The 27,185-nt window shown below is 42.9% G+C and overlaps 1 protein-coding gene across 1 annotated transcript in view; it reads left to right on the top strand.

Moving 5' to 3' along the window:
• The window catches only part of tdgf1 (teratocarcinoma-derived growth factor 1), a 74,878-nt gene that overhangs the window by 19,294 nt on the left and 28,399 nt on the right, over positions 1–27,185 (top strand). The window contains exon 2 of the mRNA XM_060909606.1: positions 1,078–1,198. Within this exon, the coding sequence (XP_060765589.1) occupies positions 1,078–1,198 (121 nt within the window). The remainder of the gene's footprint in view (positions 1–1,077; positions 1,199–27,185) is intronic.

The raw sequence follows: 27,185 nt of genomic DNA, 5'->3' as shown, positions 1-27,185 counted from the left end.
AATCCATCAACGTGTAGCATTCAATTTATTCCGGACCATTAAAGACGCCGCCTTCCGCGTAGAATCATACGTCATCCTCGCTGCCATATTGGATAGGTCAAAGCGGAGAATAAAGATTAGCTGCGTTTAACTGTACCAACAGGTTTGCCGTCCAAACGAGATCACATGGGATTACATTTCACAGGTGAGACTGGAAAAATACTTTTCATTGTATTTGGTCATTATAATGTAATTTTACGAACAGATTTTCCTGACTTTGTGGCTAATATGAAGTCTCGCGCATAATAATTTATGTTTATACACATGCGTCCTTACTTCTTCTATTGTTCTCGTGTCTCCAAAGGGACCGTCTTACAGCGCCCCTAGAGGTGTGGCATGTGTATTGCATCATTTTCAGCAAGCGTTGCGTTGCCATATGGACCTGATATTTTACTGATTGTTGCCCATTTGGACGCGATATATTTTTAAATAACATCTCGTTGCCGTTGTCGTGTGGATGTAGCCATAGATAACCACTCACACTCACATTCACACCTACGGTCAATTTAGAGTCACCAGTTAACCTAACCTGCATGTCTTTGGACTGTGGGGGAAACCGGAGCACCCAGAGGAAACCCATATGGACACGGGGAGAACATGCAAACTCCACACAGAAAGGCCTTCGCCGGCCACGGGGCTCGAACCCGGACCTTCTTGCTGTGAGGCGACAGCGCTAACCACTACACCACCGTGCCGCCCGCCTGTATTCATATTTATGAATAAATATAAATGTGAATTCTTTGTAAATTGGTAACAGTGCTTGATGATAAGTTATCGAAAAGCTCATGATCGTACCTTTCGTTATGATTTATCGTATGAAACTGAAACACGCAGCCTCCTTTCGTTCAAATACAAAGTGTTCAAGCATAATTAAAGGAACAATCAGTTGTTTATCATATTAAAACGCTGTTAAATTTTCATGATCTCATAACAATTACATCGAAACACAATCTTGTTGAGTCCACAGCAGGGTGACACTTCATAAATTCATGGTTCTCGAGCTTCCTGTGTGTGATAAATCTGGCTTTGTGCGTCGAGATGGTGGGAGACTGCTGCTGCTGTGACTGCTGACAGGGACTGGTTTAAATTGGCTGTTAGAAAAGCATGTATGCTCTACAGGCAGCAGGCTCAGAGACAGCCAGCCATCAGAGCTGAGAGGGTCAGTGGGGTTCACATAGACGAGAGGCCATGGCCTGAAATGTGGCTGCATCATTACCTGTGACCACACACACACACACACACAGTCCTGAGAGTGGTGCATGTGCACGCAGTGGGGTTTGGAGCTTGGAGGGTTTGCTCTATGCCTGGTATGCCATCTATAAGAACAATCACTAGTTCAAATTCAGTGAACACAGCAGCACTGACATAAAAGAAATGTAAGGTAGAAAATCCTTTTACTGAACTTCCTTCATTCAGTGCTTTTTTGAATGTTACCTTTCTTCTGCCTTGGTGCTCATAATGATAGTTTTTTTTTTTCTCGAGAACATGTATTCGCACCCTAAAACTATTTAAAGGTAGACTGCTTTTCAGATTTTTCAAGTGTAGGTCATGAAAAGAATTTTCCCCCAACAGCCAGTTATTTTTCCTTAGTGGACTGAAAGCAACCAAATTCGAATCATAGACTTCCAATTTTATTAGGTTTTTTAAAATAGAAGAGTTAAAGTGCACATCACGGGTAAATTCAGGAGCAAGATCAATGTAATTCTCCTATTTTATATTAAACTTTGGTCAAATATCTGTCACATTTTTCATTTTGTGCAATTTTTTTACCTTGCGCAATACCAGAGAAATCCAGTTGAAATTAAGCCATTTGAGGCGAATTGGTCCACCTCTGAAAAAACTTTGCATTTGGATTTCCTGGCAAGCGTTGATTTTCGTGACGTCGCGTGCGGGACGCCTCCCTCTGAATCCTACGTCAGCGCTGGTTTGTTTATGAGAAAACGACCTGGTGGTTTTCTGCAAATTTCTTCAACGTTATCACGTAATTATTAAAATGGTTAACAGATGTATTGTAGAAGGGTGTAGCAACACCAATCTTGATGGGATTAGTACTCATCATTTTCCAAAAGACCGGACAACGAGAGAGAAATGGGAGCGCTTCATGTGAGGCACCCAGAAAAATTGGCTACATGCTACAGACTACAGCATTATTTGCGGTGCTCGCTTCACAAGGCCCGACGACTTTGAGAACTATTTGCAGTGGGAAATGGGCTTCACAAGGCAACCTGATCTGAAAAAAGATGCAGTTCCATCTGTCAGAATGCTCAAAGCAACACCGTCTCCATCTGTGTCAGCGTCACCAAAAAAGCCAGCCGTGTTCCTCTCCCATGACAGAAGGCAAAGTGCCACATCCACTGAGGCCCTCGAAGCCAAGGACCAAGCAGAGCCAAGAAAAAGACCAAGAAAATCGTCAATTCACAAGTTGACTGTTGCCAGGGTAAGAAATAATTCTGACATCTCATTATATTCTTCATCCAAAGGTGAAGTAACATTGCACTCAGGTGACAATTCCATATTTCAATGCAAAATCGCTAGCTGCTAAACCTGGTCTACACAGGCTGTGCACTGAAACTGTGCAAGCACTCGCAGCCTGCTGGCGCTTCCGCAGGTGATGTCACGAATCTGGCTCCAGACTCCTATGGGATTTTTCCAGACGTGTTTTGTTGTTTTATTTTTTTCTGCTGTAGACAGATGGCCTTGTGCAAAATTACCCTTCTGGATAAGTGTGTAAAGGGACAGACTTTCATATAAAAAAACACGAAATTGGTCCAGGATATGCACTTTAATGAATTTATCTTCATGAGGCCCTAAATCCTCTGACATTTTTTCCTGCTTCATCATGACCCAATTCAAGTTACTACATCATGTATGACATGGTGGGCTTTCCCCGTTTGCGCAAGGCATTGTGGGATACAAATTTGAAACTGGAGAGAAAAATGGAGGACATGAGTGTGTGAATGAAACGTGAAAAACTGACTACAGTAACGGAAAGCAAGAAGAAAAGACGTTATATATGAAGGAAAGGAAACGCAGGACCAAGCTAATAAACATCAGCGGTCAGCGAGCACCTTGGTGTGATCAGCTGTTCGTTTAGCAACAGAATGACGGAACTGTCAGTGCACGCTCAAAGGTAAACCTGTAGATGTGCACACGGACTTCCTCTGTCTGTTTGACTGCACAAAGTGAGCAATTTCATGCAAATTATTTGCTTTAATCCACTCAAATTAAATAACTTCCCAGCCACAGAATGGCCTGTTTTTTTTCTTGAGATATTGCCAAAATAAACACATCACAAAGGCCTATGTCACGTCTCACAAGACATCTCATTATCTCTAGCCGCTTTATCCTGTTCTACAGGGTCACAGGCAAGCTGGAGCCTATCCCAGCTGACTACGGGCGAAAGGCGGGGTACACCCTGGACAAGTCGCCAGGTCATCACAGGGCTGACACATAGACACAGACAACCATTCATACTCACATTCACACCTACGGTCAATTTAGAGTCACCAGTTAACCTAACCTGCATGTCTTTGGACTGTGGGGGAAACCGGAGCACCCGGAGGAAACCCACACAGACACGGGGAGAACATGCAAACTCCGCACAGAAAGGCCCTCGCCGGCCACGGGGCTCGAACCCAGACCTTCTTGCTGTGAGGTGACAGCGCTAACCACTACACCACCGTGCCGCCATCTCACAAGACATGAGTAATAAAATCAACTCATACGCAACCTCGTGTTATAATGCTTGGCATCAAACGCTCTGACAGAGTCTCTAACCTGACTATATACCAACTCCTGGAGGTGGAGCCACTCATTAACATCGCCAACTGTCCTTCCTCAGTCAACAACTTCGTCTGAACACAGACGAGCCAGCAAGGACATATGCCTTGTATGTCCCACAACACGGCAAACGAAGGCCTGGTAGACAAGCCAGCTTATATCCAACCTACATCCGGAATGTCATGAGTGAAAGATATGATCTCATTTCCGACAAGGAAATTGAATCCCTTGCCAACGACAAGCTGAAATGGAGGAAGCTAGTGGTTGCCTGCTCTGCAGCCGAATGATGATGATGAAGGCTGTCTAGCTTTAAAATAAATCCACATAAACTGTCATCCATGAAGATGAGGTTCAAATAGGTATTTTAACCCAAAGCCTGGTTGTATCTGCCAAGAGGTTACAATTTGGCGATGGAGGATTTTTTAACAAGATAATTATTATAAACTTGCATGCAAATTGAAATGGTTGGAGCAAACAAACAAAAAAATGTTATGCAATGGCTATCTTGGTCTGCAGATCCAAAGCAGGCAACATCAAACAAGGAATATAACTACTGTAATTGAAAAACGAGGGAAACAAAATGAAAAACAAAACTCAGAGCTTAACACATTAGACATTGAAAAGATACTCAGATACAACAGAGTATAAACAGGCAAACGAATTAGTTAAGGGTTAAACACGAAACAGGTGGACACAGTCAGATAACAAGCCAATGCCAGGACATGGTTGGAGACAGGACTAGAACCAAAGAACAAGAACATGCACAAGAGTGTATACATTTTACCATCTGCGAAATGTAAAAACACAGCTTGTCCTGTTACCAAGACACCTCTGTCCCGAAGACTTTGCTGTGGCAGGAAACTGATAGCTGAGACTGGAGACTCCTTCCATAAATGTCTCCTTACAGAAGACTTCACCAGATCAGTTAGACATTTTTCCATAATAAGTAATGTCACTGGGGCGGCACGGTGGTGTAGTGGTTAGCGCTGTCGCCTCACAGCAAGAAGGTCCGGGTTCGACCCCCGGGGCCGGCGAGGGCCTTTCTGTGTGGAGTTTGCATGTTCTCCCCGTGTCCGCGTGGGTTTCCTCCGGGTGCTCCGGTTTCCCCCACAGTCCAAAGACCTGCAGGTTAGGTTAACTGGTGACTCTAAATTGACCGTAGGTGTGAATGTGAATGTGAATGGTTGTCTGTGTCTATGTGTCAGCCCTGTGATGACCTGGTGACTTGTCCAGGGTGTACCCCGCCTTTCGCCCGTAGTCAGCTGGGATAGGCTCCAGCTTGCCTGCGACCCTGTAGAAGGATAAAGCGGCTAGAGATAATGAGATGAGATGAAGTAACGTCACTGTAGAAACAACAACGTATTGGATACTGTGATAGAAATTACAGCCAGCACTGTGATGTAAAATAATAGTTTTGAAACATACAGTTCATCTGAACAAAACCCAGCTGTTTTCAGTGACTCACAGGAGGACAGAGAGAACCAACAACCATTGATCACCCCAACGATTCCCTAGGCCGTTCACACCCAGCCCCCAGTGACCCACACCAACAGGATGACTCAAAGACACCTTAGGATTGCTTTTCATCCATGAGAGGATAAATACCTGATACTCCCTGTTAGTCAGACAGAACTGAAGAAGCCTTTCGGATGAGAGGTGAAACGTCTTCAAGAATCTTCAAGCAAGTCCAGTTGCTTCTCTTTTACCACCCACAGCATACAGTTCATCAGTAAACTAAACCGTCAGCATATGAATGAGGCAGTTTGGAAAACAGGAAACATTACATTGGAAAAATAGAAGCTGTGTTCCTCTGTGCAGATGCTTGAGCCTGAAAAATCAGCCTCTTGCACCTGCTGGCATTTCCATGGCATTACAGAAGCTCTCCTTTCCAAGAACTGACACTGTTTGTATTTGTTTTGTCACTGTTTTGAAACAAAATTGAAAAGGGAATTAATTCCCCCACTGCGCCTGAACTTACGATCTTCATTCCCAAACCCTCCCAAAGGCCTATAGAGTCACAGGGACGTGACCAGGCTTCTAAACGTGTGTGTTTTGTTCTTAGCCTGATTTTTTTTTTTTTTTTCCCAGGAGTTATTCAAAATTGATAGTATTTCAGGGGAACCTTTGTTAGTTCTCAGTCATGAAAATTTTTGTAATTATGAGAATACTAATCGAACAAATTAGGTACATAGACACATAAAAACTCCAGCACTCTGTGTGTGTGTGTGTGTGTGTGTGTGTGTGTGTGTGTGTGTGTGTGTGTGTGTGTGTGTGTTGATATGATTCTGAAAAAGTGAACTGAGGGAAAAAATGGTTTTTACATTTTTGCTCATTTTTATAATTGAGACAATATTTTTTAAAAATTGCTAGCAACTGAAGACTTTACCATACCTATTCATGATATCTTTGTTCAGTGAAGGAAGCAGACTGAAAAAATATCAGCCAAAATACAGAACAAATATAGAGATCTTGCAGTCACGTGACCGGAAAGTACACAGCCGCCATCTTGTCGGTAAAAAACACCGCTGAATACTGCTGCACTCGTGTACAAAATGGATCAATTTCAACCGACGGACTACACGGCTCATTTTTCTAATGAACAGATAACTAGATATATGTCTAAAATAAACGACCTACAAATTAGTGACCCTTATCGCTTACCGGACGTAGTTTTCACGACCATGTCAGTGGATATGGAACTGCCAGAGGTGGAATACCCAGATGTGTATAATTACCTCATAAACTTTCCCTCGCTGTTCAGTGGTGAAGCACTGCGTGCTTATAAATCCCTGGACAGTTATCTTTACAGAAATTCAGGATTTGTCAGCCGCCCTTAGATGTGGCATCTTGCAAACAAGAAAATAACAATCCTCATTGGATGGGTAAGTCACTTAAGTATTGAGTACTAGTGCTGATACTAGATATATCAGTAGTATCTTAAAAGTATAAAATTATTTTACATCTAGAGACTACATTGAATGTCACACCACTAAAGACCCAATCCACCCCCCCCCCGCACCAACCCTTTTCTCAGGTTCCCACTTCCCGGAATTCTTTATTAGAGCAAGTCATAAACTTATGTTGCGAATAACTACATGGATATACTGAAATAAATACATGGCGAACCTGAGATGAAATGGTCACTGCACAGGCGCCATTGATCGTTCTTTCCAGTCGGTTCCCATGCCTTGTTCTTGTTGTTTGCATCGGCCCGGCTGATAGCAGCAATCCACTTTGCACGCCTGTCATGGTCCCGTGGCAGCCTATGAAACTTTCTTCCCGATTTCTGACCTCTCCTGTTTATCTGTGAAGAAACTCAGTCGTCCAGGTACATAGTAATCTGTGGTTGGTTGAAGAGAGCAACTGGACTTGCTTGACGATTCTTGAGTCCTCTCATACTCCCGCACCAGTCAAAGGGATCTCATCCCAAAGTGCGTAGAAACGTATCTGTGAAGAAACTCAGTCGTCCAGGTACATAGTTATCTGTGGTTGGTTGAAGAGAGCAACTGGACTTGCTTGATGATTCTTGAGTCCTCTCATACTCCCGCACCAGTCGAAGGGATCTCACTTTGGGATATTCAAAATTAGTTAATTAAGATCCACCAGTGTGCAATCAAAGTGTCACATGATCCATCACATGATGTCTGTATAAATCAACCCGTTCTGGAAGGACCCTGACTCTGCAACACTACTAAGCAAGCAACATGAAAACCAAGGAGCCTCCAAACAGGTCAGAGACAAAGTTGTGGAGAAGTATAGCTCAGGGTTGGGTTAAAAAAAATGTCCCAAACTTTGAATATCCCAGGGAGTGCCATTAAATCCATTATAGCAGAATGGAAAGAATATGGCACCACTACAAACCTGGCAAGAGAAGGCCCAGCCCACCAAAACTCACAGACTCAAACTCAAAGGAGGGCATTAATCAGAGATGCAACAAAGATAACACTGAAGGTGCTGCAAAGATCCTCAGCGGAGATGGGAGTATCTGTCCATAGGACCACTTTAAGCCGTACACTCCACAGAGCGGGGCTTTATGGAAGAGTGACCAGAAAAAAAGTAATTGCTTAAAGAAAAAAATAAGAAAACCTGTTTGGAGTTTGCCCAACAACATGTAGCAGACTCCCCAAACACATGGAAAAATATTCTGTGGTCAGATGAGACTAAAACTGAACTTTTTGGCAGTCATGGGAAATGCCATGTGTGGTGCAAACCCAACACCCTGAGAACACCATTCCTACAGGGAAGCATGGTGGTGGCAGTATCATGCTGTGGGGATATTTTTCATCTGCAGGGACAGGAAAGCTGGTCAGGACTGATGGAAAGATGGATGGCACTAAATACAGGGCAATTCTGGAGGAAAACCTGTTTAAGTCAGCCAGAGGTTTGAGACTGGGATGAAGGTTCATGTTCCAGCAGGACAATGACCCTAAACATACTGTTAAAGCTACACTGGAGTGGTTTAAAGGGAAACATTTAAATGTCTTGGAATGGCCTAGTCAAAGCCCAGACCTCAATCCAATTGAGAATCTGTGGCATAACTTGAAGATTGCTGTAGACCAACGCAACCCATCTAACTTGAGTTGGAGCAGTTTTACCTTGAGGAATGGACAAAAATCCCAGTGGCTAGATGTGCTAAGCTAATAGACACACACATACCCCAAGAGATTTGCAGCTGTAATTGCAGCCAAAGGTACCTCTACAAAGTATTGACTTTGGGGGTGAATGCGCACTCCAGATTTACATTACAAAGTAACTGTTTATGGAATTTTATGAAGCTGGACCTTCACAAATACTTTGAATAAAAGCATAGCAGTTGCTAACTGTGACCAAGCAAAATTGGTTGGGAACCAGCAAAATAAATTAAGTCACACATAGGTAAAGCAGATTCCTGTGAAAAATAATCTCTAATACTACAGCGTCTAAGACTGATGTTGTAGTGTGTGAGCTCCTTTTACGTACAGAGTAAAGGGCGGCTGACAAATTGTGCATATTAGTAGATGGGCTACAAAATAATAACAGGAAATATAACAGCCTGGATTGCTCATTTTATTTTTCATTAGTATGATTAGCCTCAATCAGCATCCACTGTGAACCAGGAATAAAAATTATACTCTGACCTGCTGATGATCTATAATATCTATAATACAGGCATGCCACAAAAAAGTGAATGTCAAGCCAGGGGGTGTGGGGGCAGGCTATGTCCCCACTGGGGTGCAGGGGCAATGCCCCACTGGGGGGTCTGGTGGCCGAAGGCCCCCAGAAGCCACGACCTTTTTGCAGAATTCATAGCACATATTTTAAAATTTGAGAAACTTTTAGAATAAAATGCATGCAAACTTTCAAATTACAAGAACATCATTTTTCACACTTTCAGGAAATCTCATGACCACTGAGGGGTATTTCATCTGACTGGCTCCACTCCTCTGACTAGTGGAAGGCTACTAAAATTTATTAAAAATGGAAATGATGCTTGATAAGTTTATTTTCAGTAAATATTACTGAAACATAGGGTGGCACGGTGGTGTAGTGGTTAGCGCTGTCGCCTCACAGCAAGAAGGTCCGGGTTCGAGCCCTGTGGCCGGCGAGGGCCTTTCTGTGTGGAGTTTGCATGTTCTCCCCGTGTCCGCGTGGGTTTCCTCCGGGTGCTCCGGTTTCCCCCACAGTCCAAAGACATGCAGGTTAGGTTAACAGACGACTCTAAATTGACCGTAGGTGTGAATGTGAGTGTGAATGGTTGTCTGTGTCTATGTGTCAGCCCTGTGATGACCTGGCGACTTGTCCAGGGTGTACCCCGCCTTTCGCCCGTAGTCAGCTGGGATAGGCTCCAGCTTGCCTGTGACCCTGTAGAACAGGATAAAGCGGCTAGAGATAATGAGATGAGATGAGGATAGAATTTTTGAAAATTACTTAATACAAAAACACAATGTACATTATTTCATAGTTCATAACTTTATTATATTGCTGAAAAATTACACATCATAAGTTGGCAGCATGCTTTTTCTTTTTCTTGGGTGGTTCACTGTCTGAATGGTTGTGATCTAATCATCTCCAGTGAACAGTCTTTCAAAGTTTTCCCCAGTCCATGAATCAGCTTGTAAGTTGCACTACTTCTTGCCATGTGAAGTGCATCCAAGGCTTTTTTTTATCTTTAGCTACTTCTTTACACAAGGCTACAAGATCTTCTACATCACTCATGGCCAGAGTTTTCTCTGCAGCAAATGCTAAGTTTAAAGCCTGAAAAAATAAGTTTTAAAAGTTAAAATCACAGTACATATCTGCTAATATCAACATGTACAATATTTAAATTCGAGAAGCATTAAACCACAACATTAACAGTTTCATGCAAAAGGATACAGGCCTATAGTCTATTAGATTCACTAATTGTTCTATTGTGTATTACGAAGACTCAAATGTACACTAAACTACATTTGATTAGTTAAACTTAGCCTGCAGTAGATCTAAATATTTAATAAGTTTTATCTGCATAAAATTACTTTAGTGAGGTAGTTTCATGATTTTGCAATTGTAACTCAAAACTAGATCTAAATGTCAAATCAGTAGCATTTCATTCTAAATTTGAAACTTTTCTCTATAATTAGGATACATTTATATTCTTTGCATTGTTTGACAGTTAAGAGGAAAGTGCCAAAAACGTTGGCAAAAAGTGGTTTCTTACCTCAATATGTGCTTTCCTGTCCACAAACGGTGTCAGACGCTTAGACTGTGTAGCTGCAGGCTTTTCCGAGGCCTGTAAGTAAACAGGGCTAATGCCATATGTCAAATCTTGTTTTTGTGCATCTTCCCAGCGACGAGTGAAAAAATTACTCGGCAGTTGATGATTTGACCATTTTTCATGCAGTTTCCATGCATGTGCTTTTGTTTTGATATGGTCGACCAGGGCAACACAACCACGATCAGCACAGTTAGTCTCTGCATCACGCAAGATGCGCCTGCATTTACCAGCAAGGTCAACTTTCCGGTAATATTCGCCCGCAGTGGTGTCCATTTCTTTATTGTTATAAATGACTCTTAACGGTTTTGAACACCATTCCCAATTCCATTTCACTCTGCACCCACTATCAACTTCCCTTGCTTGGTTTTCTATTTTTCGGTCAATAATTTTTGCCACTGTTCAAAATATTCACTTTCTAACTTCGAAATGCGGTTACCACGTTGTAAACAAGCAAGAACGAGCTACAATATATTCACGCCGCCGATTGGCTACATTACTAACGCTTGACACATTTTCTTCCAATCACGAACCTCGTTACACACGCATAATCGGAGTCAAAAGTCAGTCTATAAAACACAGAATGGGACATGGAATCTGATGCAAAATAGCAAATATTAAATTGCACATTTACCACAAGTCAACACCTCTCCCGATTTTTAAGTATTTTGGCATTTCACAAAATTTTCAAAATGTATTCAAATTCGTGGATTCGCGACCAAATAGCATGCCTGTCCTGGTGCAGGGTGGCACGGTGGTGTAGTGGTTGGCACTGTCGCCTGGGTTTCAGCCTAGTGGCCAACGGAGGCCTTTCTGTGTGGAGTTTGAATGTTCTCCCCGTGTCTGTTACCCCTTTTCCACCAAATCAGTTCCAGGGCTGGTTCGGGGCCAGTGCTGGTGCTGGTTCACAACTCGTTCAACTTGCGAGCCAGCTGAGAACCAGCTTGCTTTTCCATCGCTCGCGGTGCTAAGAGAAGACACGTCATTACGTCGCTGTATACGTCAGTTACGTCGTTGTATACGTCATTACGTCACTGTATACATCAGTTACGTCGCTACATTTGCATAAACCTTGGCATGAATATCGAAGCAAAAACAATGCGGAAGAAGCAGCAGCAGCAACAACAACAACAATAATAATAATGGATGACTTCACGTTTGTACAGCTGCTGCTTCTCGTCACTTAAAAATGGCGATCTTTCGCGGTCTTGTTGTTGGTCTTAACAACTCCGCCCCCCCGCTGACATAAGCGGTTCTTTCCTCTGGCCCAGCAGAAAGTTGGTGCTAGCCTGGAACCGGTTTTTCTGGCCCCAGAGCCAGTTCTTTGTCAGTGGAAACAGAAAACCCGGTTCCAAACTAAGCACTGGCCCCGAACCAGCCCTGGAACTGCTTTGGTGGAAAAGGGGCATGTGTGGGTTTCCTCCAGGTGTTTTGGTTTCCCCCACAGTCCAAAGACATGCAGGTTAGGTTAATTGGTGGCTCTAAATTGACCGTAGGTGTGAATGTGAGTGTGAATGGTTGTCTGTCTCTATGTGTCAGCCCTGTGATGATCTGGCGACTTGTCCAGGGTGTACCCTGCCTCTCGCCCATAGTCAGCTGGGATAGGTTCCAGCTTGCCCGCAACCCTACACAGGATAAGTGGTTATGGATAATGGATGGATGTCCTAGTGCAATATTATATATTTCCCCCAACATATTAGATAATGGTACAAGATCATGATATTTCACCAACGTCTCTCAAATCTTTTCCACTTTATAAGTTTTTACTTGCTTGTGTCTGTAAGGTCATAGTTAGCACTTCTTCTACTTTGACTGCTGTATCCTATAATTACTCAAACCAATTTTCTCCCTGCACAAGTTAAAACCATCCTTTATTCGTCTTTGGACCATTCATCAGTGAATAAGAGGTAAATAGGGACTTCCAGGAATCCGCCCATTCACTCAGAAATGGCCATTTGTCTACCACATCACTTAATGAATCATTGGTAAATTTCCATGATTCAGCCCATTCAGCAAACTTCACTGCATCACCTTCTCATTTTCCTTGGCTGACTTTGTACCTAGCATTACATTTTGGATGTCACTGACTCTTTGCTATTTATATGCATCAATCCATCATTTTACTTGTGGTGCAGTTTAGTCAATTTCAGAATACAAGTATCTTTTTCCCCTTTTGTCTTGATGTTTGCCTTTAGTTATCCCTGTTTTAATGTCAACCATCATGAACCTCCAGGATTCACCCCACTTTGGCAGTTTGGCACAATCCTGACTGAGGAAAGTTGGACTTGTTTCTTAACCAGAAAACCATGTGACGTGCAAAGAATGGGGATGACTCAGCTTGAAACCCTGAAACAATGCTTTGAGGTGGGTGAGGGTTTGATATCTTCCATGACCTACCCCATTTAGACTTACTCTCATATTGCACTACATCAGCCATTAAGTTAGTCTGTATGCATAATGAGTCAGGAGATTCACTTTGGAAAAGCTATGTGATACTACACATCCAGGAACTTGCAGAAGTTCCTTTTTAATGAGGGGTAGAAGTTCAGAGTCACGCAGTTCTTTTAGCTCAGACCTCTGTGTTTTCCATGATTTATTCCACTCCTGTAGGGGAAATGATTCCTTGATGGTAGGAGGCTCAAATGATCTACTTAAATTACATGACACACAATGAATCCACTTTCTAGCTTTGAATACTAGTGGTTCATACTGGTTAGGTTGGTGTATCACTCAGTTCTCATAGCAGAAACTGCAGAAGCTCCAGGAATCTTCCCATTCTGTCTTAGGTCTGTCATGATGGAACTGGTTAGTTAGAAATTGAGAAGTCTTCCAGAGATCTCATGTACCTAGGTTTCTACAGACTGGGTGAATGGATGTGTCTTTTGTATACCTTCTCTTTCCACACAGTGTTGTGGATCTCCAAGACTCACTCCATCCATGAGGCCCTGAAGATCTATTGCAAGGGGCTCTGTCACTCAGTGGCTCATTTTCTCAAAGCCCGTCTGACAGGTTTAGTTTGGGTATAAGCAGACCAACCTTGTTGCTAGAGATTGATGTTCAGGTTAACAATTAGGTTTGTGGACCTCGATGAATTAACCCACTCGTTCAGAGAAGGTTGTGCTGGTGGCAGTTTCCATGGTGAGAGGCATGTATTGACGTCTGCATTTGATTCTATCTTGTCTGAGTTGATGTTTCGATGACTTCCAGGAATCTTTCCATGATGAAATGCATGTTTCCTTGACCTTCAGCTCAAGCATCTTTGCAGGTTTATGCATCATTGGAATAGTTTCAAGTTCAACATGTTTTGCTGCAAGTCTTTAAACTTTGTTTCAACTGTTTTTTTTTTTTGTTAGTTTTAATTCACCTTCCTAGCATGGTGGTGTAGTGGTTAGTGCTGTCGCCTCACAGCAAGAAGGTCCGGATTCGAGCCCCATGGCTGGCGAGGGCCTTTCTGTACGGAGTTTGCATGTTCTCCCCGTGTCCGCGTGGGTTTCCTCCGGGTGCTCCGGTTTCCCCCACAGTCCAAAGACATGCAGGTTAGGTTAACTGGTGACTCTAAATTGACCGTAGGTGTGAATGTGAGTGTGAATGGTTGTCTGTGTCTATATGTCAGCCCTGTGATGACCTGGCGACTTGTCCAGGGTGTACCCCGCCTTTCGCCCATAATCAGCTGGGATGGTTCCGGCTTGCCTGCGACCCTGTAGAACAGGATAAAGCGGCTAGAGATAACGAGAACAAATGAGATTCACCTTCCATCATATTTTACATTGGTTGTTCCTTGTTGTCTGAAAAGGGTTGGTTTTTTTTTTTGTGACCTATGTTTGTTGCCCACATGGGTTTCCTCCGGGTGCTCCGGTTTCCCCCACAGTCCAAAGACATGCAGGTTAGGTTAACTGGTGACTCTAAATTGACCGTAGGTGTGAATGTGAGTGTGAATGGTTGTCTGTGTCTATTGCCGCTTCTCCACTACCAACGCGGCTGAGTTGGGCTGAGCCGTGCCGTGCTGAGTTGGGCTGAGTCGAGCTGAGCGGGGCTGTTGGAGTTGCATTTCGACTACAACCGCGATGAACCGTGCTGGCTGGAAGTGGGTGGACACATTGGGTGGAGTTAGCGAAAGTGGGTGGACGTCACGTGATGTCGTTAGGCGGCGCAAACAGTGACATCAGTGATCTTTTAAGCGGTAGTCTCACGACCTGGATAGTAAACAATAAACATGGAAGACATGGAGTCGTTAGTGTTGCTGGTCTTGGTGCTGTGGCTTGTTGTCACCAACAACGCCAACAGATACTGGCAAGAGCGTATAGATGAGGCGAGGCGCATAAGGCTTCAGAAATTCTCGTAATTCGTAATTATTCTTCTTCTGGGTTTACGGTGTTTACAGATCCCAGCGTGCTCGCGGGGCGTGTGAGGACACTCCTCCTCACCAATCAGTGCACAGGGGAGTGTCTCCTCACGCCCCTAGCCCCACTTGGCTCGGTTTGGCTCGCTTCAGCCCCACTCCAAAACCGTGCGAGTTTTGGGGGCTGAGCAGGGCTGAAGCGAGCTGAGTCGTGCTGTTCTGAGGTAGTCGAAACGCGAGCCGTGTCGGGCTGAAGTGAGCTGAAGCGAGCTGAAGTGAGCTGAAAAAGGGTAGTGGAAAAGGGCCATATGTGTCAGCCCTGTGATGACCTGGCAACTTGTCCAGGGTGTACCCCGCCTTTCGCCCATAGTCAGCTGGGATAGGCTCCAGCTTGCCTGCGACCCTGTAGAACAGGATAAAGTGGCTTGAGATGAGATGAGATGAGATGAGATGAGATGTTTGTTGCCATACAGATGGAAGCACATTTTTCTACTTGGAACTGGGAGCTCCACAATATTTTGTATTTTTCTTCTCTTGAAACATTCACTATTGGTTGGTAGATTCTAGGATCAAGTATTAAATTTTCTTGGGGTTCAGAGAGATTTGAAATCTTCTCTTGTTGCATTTGGGAGTTTGGTTTAGAAAGCATCCAAAAGTCTCCCCAACCAGACTGAAGAGATATTGATGCTGATTTTGACTTGCTGTGGAGTTGTTTCTTTAAATGCTTCCAAGATTCACCCAAGAAAATGTCGGACTCATTCTTATTTTCTTTAACGTTTTGGCTCTTATTCACAGACTTCAATGAGAAGTCATGATTTCTTCTTCACGTGGTTTCACTGATATCCAGGAGTTATTCCACTCAAATGATTGCCTTTCCTCACTGTGGCTTTGGGATTCCAGGAGCTTGCCTAGTTTGCCATTGCTTATATGTTTTGGCCCATTTCTTGCACTATTAGATTCCTTCCTTTGCTTTGTATACTTCCAGAGTTGCTTCCAGTCTGACATTGGCTTATTTTTGCTCAATTTGTTAATATTATTGTACCCATAATTTTCCTTCATTGTCTGGGTGACTAGGTCAAGATTTTCCACAGTTGACTCCAATCTGATGGATGCAGGAGAAATCTGTTCTGGTTGGGGCAAAGGCTGTGAGATCTTCCAAGCTTTTGTCCATATCTTCATTTCTGGCTGATATTCATTTAAGCTAAGCAACAGTACAAGGTTATCTTTTTTCATCCCATCTTTTTTGTGTTGTCGACTACTCACAAATCCATTCTGCCTGCCTAAAGCCAGTTGTTTGTCTCTATAAGTCTGCACAGGAGATTCCTCAGGGGGGTTGGCTATTCTTTCCAGCTTTCTTGGTTTCATCTTTTCAGACATGTGATTTTCCCAATCCTGATTAACTCTAAGAGGAAAAAAAATGAAGCTATTACTGTATACAAGCATGCACACTGTAATTGTTCATATATATTAATCATTTTAATTGTCTCGTGGCTGTATAGATTAGTCAGAACTGAAAAAAAGGATGTAATGATATTATTTAAGAGCTTCCTTATCCAGTGCATTTTTCCCAATCTTTCCATCTCCATGTTTAGCTTTAGGCTATACTCCCTGACTCTAATTTCCCAGACATTTTTCATAAGTGACACACCAGAAACTATCACCTCCAGATTTTTCTCCTTTTCTACATAACAGTTTAAAGCAAGCTGGACCTGCAAACTGCATGGGAGATTTCATACATAATAATAATAATAATAATAATAATAATAATAATAATAATAATAATTAGGCTTCATCTTTTCAGACATGCGGGTGTATGGGGTGTTCAGGGAGAGGTAGCACTTCTGATTGGGAGGTGCGTTGTACTCCTCCAGGAGTAGTCTGTCCGTCTTTGATCCCCACCTGACACCCAGCTCTCAACTGTGGCTCCCCATAATTGTTTGCATGCAACAGCGGTCACACCCCGGGCGCCAGCTTCGACTGGCCGGCTAAACCAGGTGAGGGTAGCTGATGGGTCTCAAACCCTCAGTGAATCCGGGATCTGCTCGTCCCAGCATGTGAAGTCTGTCTCAGCAGATCGGGCAGAGGAAATCCTTGTGGCTGTGAAATGGCTGTGAAAGCACTGTGGAGTGCTCAGGGCGCGATGGAGCACAACAGACTATGCAGCCATACACTGCAGTCGACGAAGTCTCCAGACGTAATGATTCTTCATGCCTCTGGACTCAGGCTTCCGAGGCCAAGAGAGTGGGTCTGTCTACGTGCAAAGGCCTTCCCACTATAAAAGCACTCACACACAGGTTTCGTTGTGCACACTCCAAGTCCTGCAGGGATGGAGGAGTGGCAAAGCAACAGGTAGAGTTGACCACTGGAAGTTAGAGTTACAATCTTCTGAAGACAGACGTTGCCAACATCTAGCTGCTGCACGTGAAAGCAGCCACCAATCTTGTGCCACGGACGGGTGCCCATTGCCCTGTGTGTAGTTGCATTTGTGCTTCGGCTTCCAGACTTCATAGCCACATGCGATCACACAAATGACAGCACAACGAGTCATTATCCTCGTCCTCAAGGGACTACCTACATTACAAGAAGAAGAAGGAGAGGGCTGAAAGTATGAAGTATGACAACTTTCATGGATTTTGTTCTGAAATTGATTTCATGTTATCTGGATTAGTCTGTTTCTTTCAATAACAGTTTGCTTGTTCAATCTGATTAAGCAAGAGCAGATAACTAAACACAAGAAGCCACTGCAGGGGGAAAAAAATGCATTTGAAAATGTAAGATGCAAAACCATTCTATATTAATTTTTTTTTTGCAATTAATTCTCAGATATGCTCCAACAAAATTATAGTAATTTTGTACGATTCTCTTCCTTTTTATGTAATTATAAAACACTATCTTCATTGTCTTTTAGTGGTAATATTCAACCCAATTTCATCTATGTGCATCAATTATTTATGCCACTAAATTAAGCGTAGTTTGTTAAATCTTAATAGAGGCCTACGCTTGCAGAAAATGTATTATGAAAAAAAAAGTTTTCTCACCCGTGTGACTTCCCATCCAAATCTGAGCCATTCTTCACAGGCTTTAGGGGCAGCTCTTATATATTGCCTACTGTTGTCTGTAATTAACTTTTAACCATGTGATTGAGACCCTTGGTTGTTCTATTTTTAACGTCGTGCAAGCAAGCTGGCTCCTGATCCCAATCATTCCTTACAGGCACCAAAATATTCTTTGGCTCAGGGATTTATGACGCTCTTAAAAAAAAAAAAAAACTGTTGTATATGTATTAGGTCTTTCCACAGGGTATCAGTGCATTTAAATTTGTCATCCTCTTCCATACACAGGTAAATCTCAGAGCACAGGGCTTGTTCTGGTGTAAATATCGCTGTTTATCATTCGTTTCAAGACGAAATTTAACTTTTGGCCGGTTATTTTGAGTAGGTTTGTGTGCTTTGGCTTGAATTTTGACTTTATTCTGTAAAACTGCATGAAGTTCAAGGTCACAGGTGTCTGAGTGACATGGTCAGTTTTAAGAAGTTGGATTTTCTGTATGTCTTGAATCATTCAGTATTCAGTATTTAAAAAAGTAAACCTAGCTCGCTTAAATTCTATGCACCGACAATGGTGTGATAGAGTGGCGTTTTATAACATTTCAAAACCTTTCAAGTGATTTCTTCACATTACCAGATGCACATATCCTAGATTGCACATCTCATTTGCATTCCATTCCCCGTTTAATGACTATGACTAATTCCATGCACTCTTATATAAGCATGACATAATAGAGTAAGTCCAGTATACTGAAGCCGCCTGACACCAGACCCAAATGAACTGTATGTCCATGACTTCTATTACAATGGCAATGTGAATGGCATTTGGCTTTCACATAATATATGAGGGGTATATCATGCTTAAAAAAGGAGTAAAAATAGCTCCGAACAAAGCGTTCTGCAATTGCGCCCTCATGTGTTTCACCTTTTTACTGTCTGACCTGCCCTAATAAATACCCCGACATGGCATACTGCCTCCAATTGGTAATAAAATAAGGCAATCACTGACATTTTTTTAATAGTAGATTAAGAGAATAAGGTTAAGCATGCAGCATTCACTGCAAAGACAGTGGGATGGATGGATGGATGGATGGATGGATGGATGGATGGATGGATGGAAACCAGAATACATAGAAATCAACATAAAAAAACATACTGCCAAGGAGTTGTAAGTTTTAATTGGGAAATGAGCTGTCACTCTGATCATCAGCATCATCTACGTCAGTCTTTGGCCCTGTCCACACGGCAACGGATTCAGGTGAATCTGATAAAATTTTTTATCGTTTCGGCCTGGCGTCCACACGGCACCGGCGTTTTGGGTGCCCCACAACGATATTTTTTGAGAACGTGTTCCAGAGTGGAAAAATCTGGCAACGGCGCCGTTGCGAAGTCGTCTGGATGAGTAGAAGGGATTTGTTTACGATGACGTCACAACCACATGACTAGAACAAGCAGCACTCTCGCGCGCATCATTCGTAACAACAACAGCAACAATGGATAAGAATCTTTATTCTTGGATAAGAATCTTTTGAAATTGTTTACACATTAACCTGACTGACCTGCCAGACAGACAATTTACACCTGCTTTGATGAACAGAAAGTACAGCCTTCCACACAAAGCAACAGTTACCTGACTATAATGGAGGCAGAGGGGAAAAGGGTCAGAAGACCCTTCAACAGACTGTTTTGTATGAACCACTGCATTGCGTTCACTTTTGTATATCTTTTAAATAAACAAGTAACTGAACCATTTCTTGAATTTCTTTTTTTTATTGGATAAGACTGCTTTTCAAAATGTTCACACACAATATAAAAAGTTATATAAATTATATAAAAATGCTTTTCAAAATGTTCACACACAATAAGAAAATTAAGTTATATAAAACTATGCACACTAATAAAACTAATTTGTACACACAGAAGGCACGATTTCCTCGTGTAGTCGCAGCCATCTTGTTGTTGTTGTTGTTGTTGTGTGTTTGTTCCTGTGAGTGCTTCACGCCGGGTAGAAGAAGGGGTTTATGCGCATGCGTCCTACTTCTTCTATTGTTCTGGTGTCTCCGATGGGACCGTCTTACAGCGCACGTAGAGGTGTGGCATGTGTATTGCATCGTTTTCAGCAAGCGTTGCATTGCCATATGTACACGGCAACGGATTCAGGTGACTCCGATACAATTGCTTATCGTTTAGGCCTGGCGTCCACACGGCACCGGCGTTTTGGGTGCCCAAAACGCAATCTTTTTGAGAACGGGTTCCAGAGTGGAAAGATCTGGCAACGTTGCCGTTGTGAAGTCGTCTGGATGAGTAGAACGGATTTGTTTATGATGACGTCACAACCACATGACTGTGAGTGCTTCATGCCGGGTAGAAGTGTAACGAACTCGATGCAAGTTGTCAACAAATCCTATAACTTGGTTCATGAAACGCGCTTACAAAATATTTTCACTGTGAATATTTATTGTGTAATGGTGCAAAGTGAGAGAGAGAGAGACTCTGCACTTAGGGCAGAGTCAATCCCGCCAGCAAAAATAGGGAAAAAAAAGGAGCGATCTCACCTCTTCAGATGTTGGTTTAAGTCCTACAATACATTCCTCAAAAAGGGCGTAGAAGAGCAAATTAATCCATCAACGTGTATCATTCAATTTATTCCGGACCATTAAAGACGCCGCCTTCCGCGTAGAATCATACGTCATCCTCGTCGCCATATTGGATAGGTCAAAGCGGAGAATAAAGATTCATGTGCTGCGTTTAACTGTACCAACAGGTTTACCATCCAAATGAGATCATATGGGATTACCTTTCACAGGTGAGAAACAACAAATTAATCCATCAACGTGTATCATTCAATTTATTCCGGACCATTAAAGACGCCGCCTTCTGCGTAGAATCATACGTCATCCTCGCCACCATTTTGGATAGGTCAAAGCGGAGAATAAAGATTAACTGCGTTTAACTGCACCAACAGGTTTGCTGTCCAAACGAGATCACATGGGATTACCTTTCACAGGTGAGACTGGAAAAATACTTTTCATTGTATTTGGTCATTATAATGTAATTTTACAAACAGATTTTCCTGACTTTGTGGCTAATATGAAGTCTCGCGCATAATAGTTTATGCGCATGCGTCCTTACTTCTTCTATTGTTCTGGTGTCTCCGATGAGACCGTCTTACAGCGCACGTAGAGGTGTGGCATATGTATTGCATCGTTTTCAGCAAGCGTTGTGTTGCCATATGTACCTGATATTTTACTGATCCGTTGCCCATGTGGACGCAATATGTTTTTACCCGCTAAAAAAAATCTCGTTGCCGTTGTCGTGTGGATGTAGCCTTTGTCTCATCACCGGAGGTAAAAGTCACTCTAAACACGTGTCTTCACTGGCCTGATTGTTCTTCATGCTAACATCCAATTGCTGGTTCATTTATGGCCCTTTTCCACTACCCTTTTTCAGCTCACTTCAGCTCGCTTCAGCTCACTTCAGCCCGACACGGCTCGCATTTCGACTACCGAAGAACAGCACGACTCGGCTCGCTTCAGCCCTGCTCAGCACCCAAAACTCGTACGGTTTTGGAGTGGGGCTGAAGCGAGCCAAACCGAGCTGAGTGAGGCTAGGGGCGTGAGCAGACACTCCCCTGTGCACTGATTGGTGAGGAGGAGTGTCCTCACATGCCCACACACGCCCCGTGAGCACGCTGGAATCTGTAAACACCGTAAACCCGGAAGAAGGAGAATTACGAATTACGAGAATTATGAAGCCTTATGCGCCTTGCCTCATCTATACGCTCTTGCCAGTATCTGTTGGCGTTGTCGGTGACAACAAGCCACAGCACCAAGACCAGCAACACTAACGACTCCATGTCCTCCATGTTTATTGTTTACTCTCCGGGTCGTGAGACTACCGCTTAAAAGCTCACTGATGTCACTGTTTGCGCAGCCTAACGACATCACCTGACGTCCACCCACTTTCGCTAACTCCACCCAATGTGTCCACCCACTTCCAGCCAGCACGGTTCAGCGCGGTTGTAGTCGAAATGCAACTCCAACAGCCCCACTCAGCTCGACTCAGCACGGCACGGCTCAGCCCGACTCAGCCGCGTTGGTAGTGGAAAAGCAGCATTAGGTGGTGGACACTTTGACAACTGGTGTCTGATTACAAACTGAATTGATTAGGCTTTCCTGTACTAGGAGAAAAAAGCACACCTAGCTAGCAAGGTTTTAGACTTCTTTAGGCAGACGGTAGTGTTGTAGTACTCAAGACCGGTCTCAAGTCCATTTTTTGAAGGTCTGAGTCTTGTCTCGGATTCAACCACATTTTTGTTTCAGACAAAGAGGACTTGAGATTTTATTTCAAGACCGGTCAAGACCACAACTGCGTGAATATCATTAAATTGCCTGTGCGTTGTCTGATCTATTTGTTAACGTTAGTTAGAGTGATTGGATGTAAAATTTCCTGCTTCAAATGCAACCAATAACGTGACCCTTGTAATTTGAAAATTTTCTTCCTGTTAATGGTTGTCACCCCTCCCTACCCCCTTTCACACACACTGGTCCTGGTCTTGACTCGGTCTGGCTCTACCTTGGTCTTGGTCTTAACTTGATCTCAACCCTTCAAAGTATTGGTCTTGTCTTGGTCTTGATACATTCTGGTCTTGGTCATGACTTGATCTCTGTTTAGGTGGTCTTGACTACAATACTAGCAGACTGACTAGCTCCTTACACAACATGATCTTTGCAGGCAGACAGCCAAGGCAAGGTTAGACAGAAGACAAAGTAAAAACATTTCCACATCATTCCACATCCACATATTTTAATTTCTTAGATTTCAAAATACCTCGGTCAAAACCTGACTTCCAATCTTTGATGGTTTCCAGATTTCAGCTGCAGGAACATCCATCAGGTTTTCCCGACTCACAAATGTTCTCTGTATGTCCTCAGTGGACATAAATCTTTGTGTTGACCCTGCAAGATGTCAGCAAAGAGGCTTACTAAATAATAAAGCATTCATTCCATAACACAATACTGCATTTCTTTTCTTCATTGAAGGCTGGTGTTGAAAACCTGACATCCTGATTTCTAAGCTTTTATGCAGTATGAGGAAAGTGCATTGTGAGTCACAGTAGAAGCTGCTCATTAGGGGGGAAAGTGTCAATTGTCTCTCTTCGGCTGTCATTTATTTGGTCAATTTTCCAAATAAAAATGGCATCGCTAATTAGCTCAGACCTTCTGATGCCTTTAGACTAAAGATGGCTGTGTGTGTACTCTTTGTTTCTTGGTAAGAATAGAAAGCTTTGTTTATTCTCAACTACTTTAAATGCATCTTAGAAAGGACAGGCAAAGTGCTGGTTTGCGGATTGCTGGTTGAATAATCATAATATGATTTGATGATCATTAGATCATTATTTCTATAAGACAGGACATTGCTTGCGAATAGAAAATGTTTATAAGTTAAATGAGCTATGTATCTCCTGTTTGATCACATTCTCGTGGATTTAGGTTTGAGGATTGGTGAGGAACCCATTGTCATGTTCATGGAACCAATTTGTGCTTTCTGACATGCTCAAAGTTGCCATTATTTGATGGTAAATTGTGGACCAAGTAAATATGTGCACCCCATAAACTGATGCACATAGTCAATAACAATACTCTGATAGTCTGTGGTATTCAAATGATGCTTGATTAATAAAGTATTAACATACCCAGTGTGTATCAAGAAAAAATTCCTCACACCGTTTCACCACCACCACCAGTAGCCTGAACTTTTGACACAAGGTAAGTGTGCTCCTTGGATTCATACTGTTGATGAATAAACTCTGATCCTACCATCTGTATGTACCAACAGATATCAAGATGCATCAGACCAACCGTCCACTGTAGCCTCGGATTCCTGGTCTTGGCTGGAAGAAGTGAAACTCAGTGTGGTCTTCTGCTACTGGATTCCATCAGCCTTGTCTTAATGTCTTGTGCTTCTTGAGATGCTTTTCTGCTCACCACAGTTGTAAACAGTGCTTGTTTTGACCATTCAAACCAGTTTGGTCATTCTCCTCTGGCTTCACTCAACAAGATATTAACTGGATTTGTTTTTGTTTTTTTGCACCATTTTGTGAAAACTCTAGAGACTGTTACAGAGACCAGAAGTTTCTTGAATGCTCAAGCCAGTCCGCCTATCACCAACAGCAATAAACATTATTGTTTATATCTGCGTGATCTTATGCATTGTGTTTTTATTAGTGCTGTCAAGCGATTAAAATATTTAATCGCGATTAATGTCGCGACTGTCATAGTTAACTCGCGATTAATCGCAATTTAATCGCACATTTTTGTCACATGAAAAACCATTGTAATTCTCTTATCAGCATAAAAAAGTGAATGGGCTTGCTCACCGTTCAAACTACGGGGGTACTCGGGGGATCCGAGATCCCCTGAAACAGACATGAGATCCCTTGAAAACATGATTTGGGAAATGTTGGGGGGTCTCTAAAATATTGGCAAAATGATGTTTATTGACATAGCAATCGTGTGTAACAGGAAGCATTTGCATATCCGAAGTGAGCGCGCGATGGAGATCCGCGCTCTGAGACAAGCGCAAGCACCCCCCCAAGGGAAAAAAAGGGACCCCCCGAAAATATCGGCATAGTTCGAACACTGGTTGTACCAATGTTTTTTTTTTTTATTGCAGAGCATAACACGTCTTGTCACAGCCACTGCAAAGTGGGGCTGGAGCCGCCGATGGGAAAACGAAACCTAAGCCGAGCACCGTGGCTCTTCGGGGGAGGGCAGAGGACTTTGGCTGTGCGGGGCGTGGCATCATGTCACAGAGCGTTAATCTCGCGATAAAAAAATTATCGCCGTTAAAATTGAGTCAAGTTAACGTGTTAATAACGCGACATTTTTGACAGCACTAGTTTTTATGCATTATTATTATTATTAAAGTCTTATATTTATTACATTCTGAAGTAATATTTTTTGTATCCTAGTTGTACAGTTTGTACTTTCCTCTGGCACTGTTCTTGTGATTTCATCATCTTACAATGTGTCCAGGTGAATAAAATAACAAGCTTGACCACTTGCTAAAATGTCAGTGAATGTTACCCTATAAATAATTTTCTGGCAGCTAACGAGACCTTATCTCAAAGTTAAACTAATTAAAAAAGAATGGCGTGGCAGACATGGCGTGTGGACCAATTAGGAGCCAGGGGGCTGCATTTGGGATTCTTAGCACAAGTGGAAGCTGCTGTGGTGTGGAAGAGCTGTTGCATTTATGTATTACTGTGAACACTACTGGTTTTATAAGTCACACGTTGGTTGGAACCAAACATGATTACAAGTTGTCACTCCAGAAGTTAAGGCAGGTGGGTTATCTGAAAGGCTGTGAGTTGAGATCTCGAAAATTGCAAGAAAGCCATTAACGGGTGCTTAACTCTCAATCGTATGTCCAAAATCTTAGGCATCCTATTTTTTTTATACAAACTTGATTTTTATTTTATGACCTCTACATTATCAAGTCAAAACATTTCAAAAACATTTTAGAGTTTCAAACGTTCACTTTCCAGCACACAATTAAAAAGAAAAAAAAAGTTTGGATCTGAGCAGCATATTACATGAGAGCACTTTTCAGATTAAAAAAAGAAAACATAATGAAGGCTACTGGGTTTTGGTGCAAAATTAAGAAGCGAGTGTGATAGTCAAAGTGTCCAGAAGAACTGTGGCTGGTTCTGGAAGATGCTCAGTAAAACCTACAGCTCATTTCCTTAAAAACTGTACTCACTGTACCTGAGACTACTTTTTTTTTAAGCAAAAGGTTGTCTCACGGGGCGGCATGGTGGTGTAGTGGTTAACGCTGTCTCCTCACAGCAAGAAGGTCCGGGTTCGAGCCCCGTGGCCGGCGAGGGCCTTTCTGTGCGGAGTTTGCATGTTCTCCCCGTGTCCGCGTGGGTTTCCTCCAGGTGCTCCGGTTTCCCCCACAGTCCAAAGACATGCAGGTTAGGTTAACTGGTGACTCTAAATTGACCGTAGGTGTGAATGTGAGTGTGAATGGTTGTCTGTGTCTATGTGTCAGCCCTGTGATGACCTGGCGACTTGTCCAGGGTGTACCCCGCCTTTCGCCCGTAGTCAGCTGGGATAGGCTCCAGCTTGCCTGCGACCCTGTAGAACAGGATAAAGCGGCTACAGATAATGAGATGAGATGAGATGGCTTACTGATTACTATTTATAGTATTTATTTTAATGCTGAAACATTTCATTTCATTATTTTAAGCCATTTTTGGTCTACAGCAGGGGTCATCAAACTCCGGCCCACGGGCCGACTCCGGCCCGCCACCCCCCTTTGACCGGCCCCCCAGCCCCTCTGCCCCCCACCACTTGAACCGGCCCTATGAGGCAATCCCCAAAAGTGGTCATGGCCTATTTTTTTAAATTGCTTTTTGGGACATAATAACATGTCTGCATCTTATATTTTGTTGATTTTATCAATTAAAATTGATATTTAGTTATAAAATGAACTATTCATATTTTCCGAATTTTCATCATATGCTCGCGATCAAGCAGTGACAGGCAGCGCACGCGCAGAGAACTGTCAGTGTTCAGGACAGCAAAATGGCTAGCGGTAAGCAAAAAGTTGACAGAGAGTGCAGAGTTTTTAAAGAACAGTGAACCACCGATTATTTTTTCATTCAGTGTAAGGACCGTGCAGTTTGTCTTGTATGTAAAGAAAGTGTGTCGGTTTTCAAAGAATATAATCTGCGTCATCACTACGAAACCCGCCACAAAGAGTATGCTAGTTTGCGAGGGCAAACAAGAGAAGACAGGATTCGGAGGATGAAATGCGGACTGGCTGTACAACAGAATGTATTCCTTCACCAAACCCAGATCAACCAGGCTGCTGTCCGAGCTCGCTATAAGGTAGCTCACCTACTAGCTACCCATGGAAAGCCGTTTACTGATGGGGACTTTGTTAAAGTATGCATGCTTGCTGTGGCCGAGGAGGTGTGTCCCGACAAGAAGGATGCACTCAACACGGTGAGTCTCTCCGCACCTACTGCAAACTGAAGATTTGGGGGACAACGTGTATGACCAGCTGAATGAGAAAGTGTCAAAATTTGAGTTTTTTGCTTTGGCCATGGATGAGAGCAATGACGTGCAGGACACAGCACAACTGCTGTGATCTATTGATCTATTGCTCATATTATTATAATTTCACTGTTTTTTAAAATGTATTTATTTTATAGGCCTATTTATTTGACCTTTATTAAGTG

Source organism: Neoarius graeffei, chromosome 25 (assembly GCF_027579695.1).
Source record: "Neoarius graeffei isolate fNeoGra1 chromosome 25, fNeoGra1.pri, whole genome shotgun sequence".
In the NCBI taxonomy this organism is placed as follows: Eukaryota; Metazoa; Chordata; class Actinopteri; order Siluriformes; family Ariidae; genus Neoarius; species Neoarius graeffei.
This window is presented reverse-complemented; position numbering and strand designations above follow the sequence as displayed.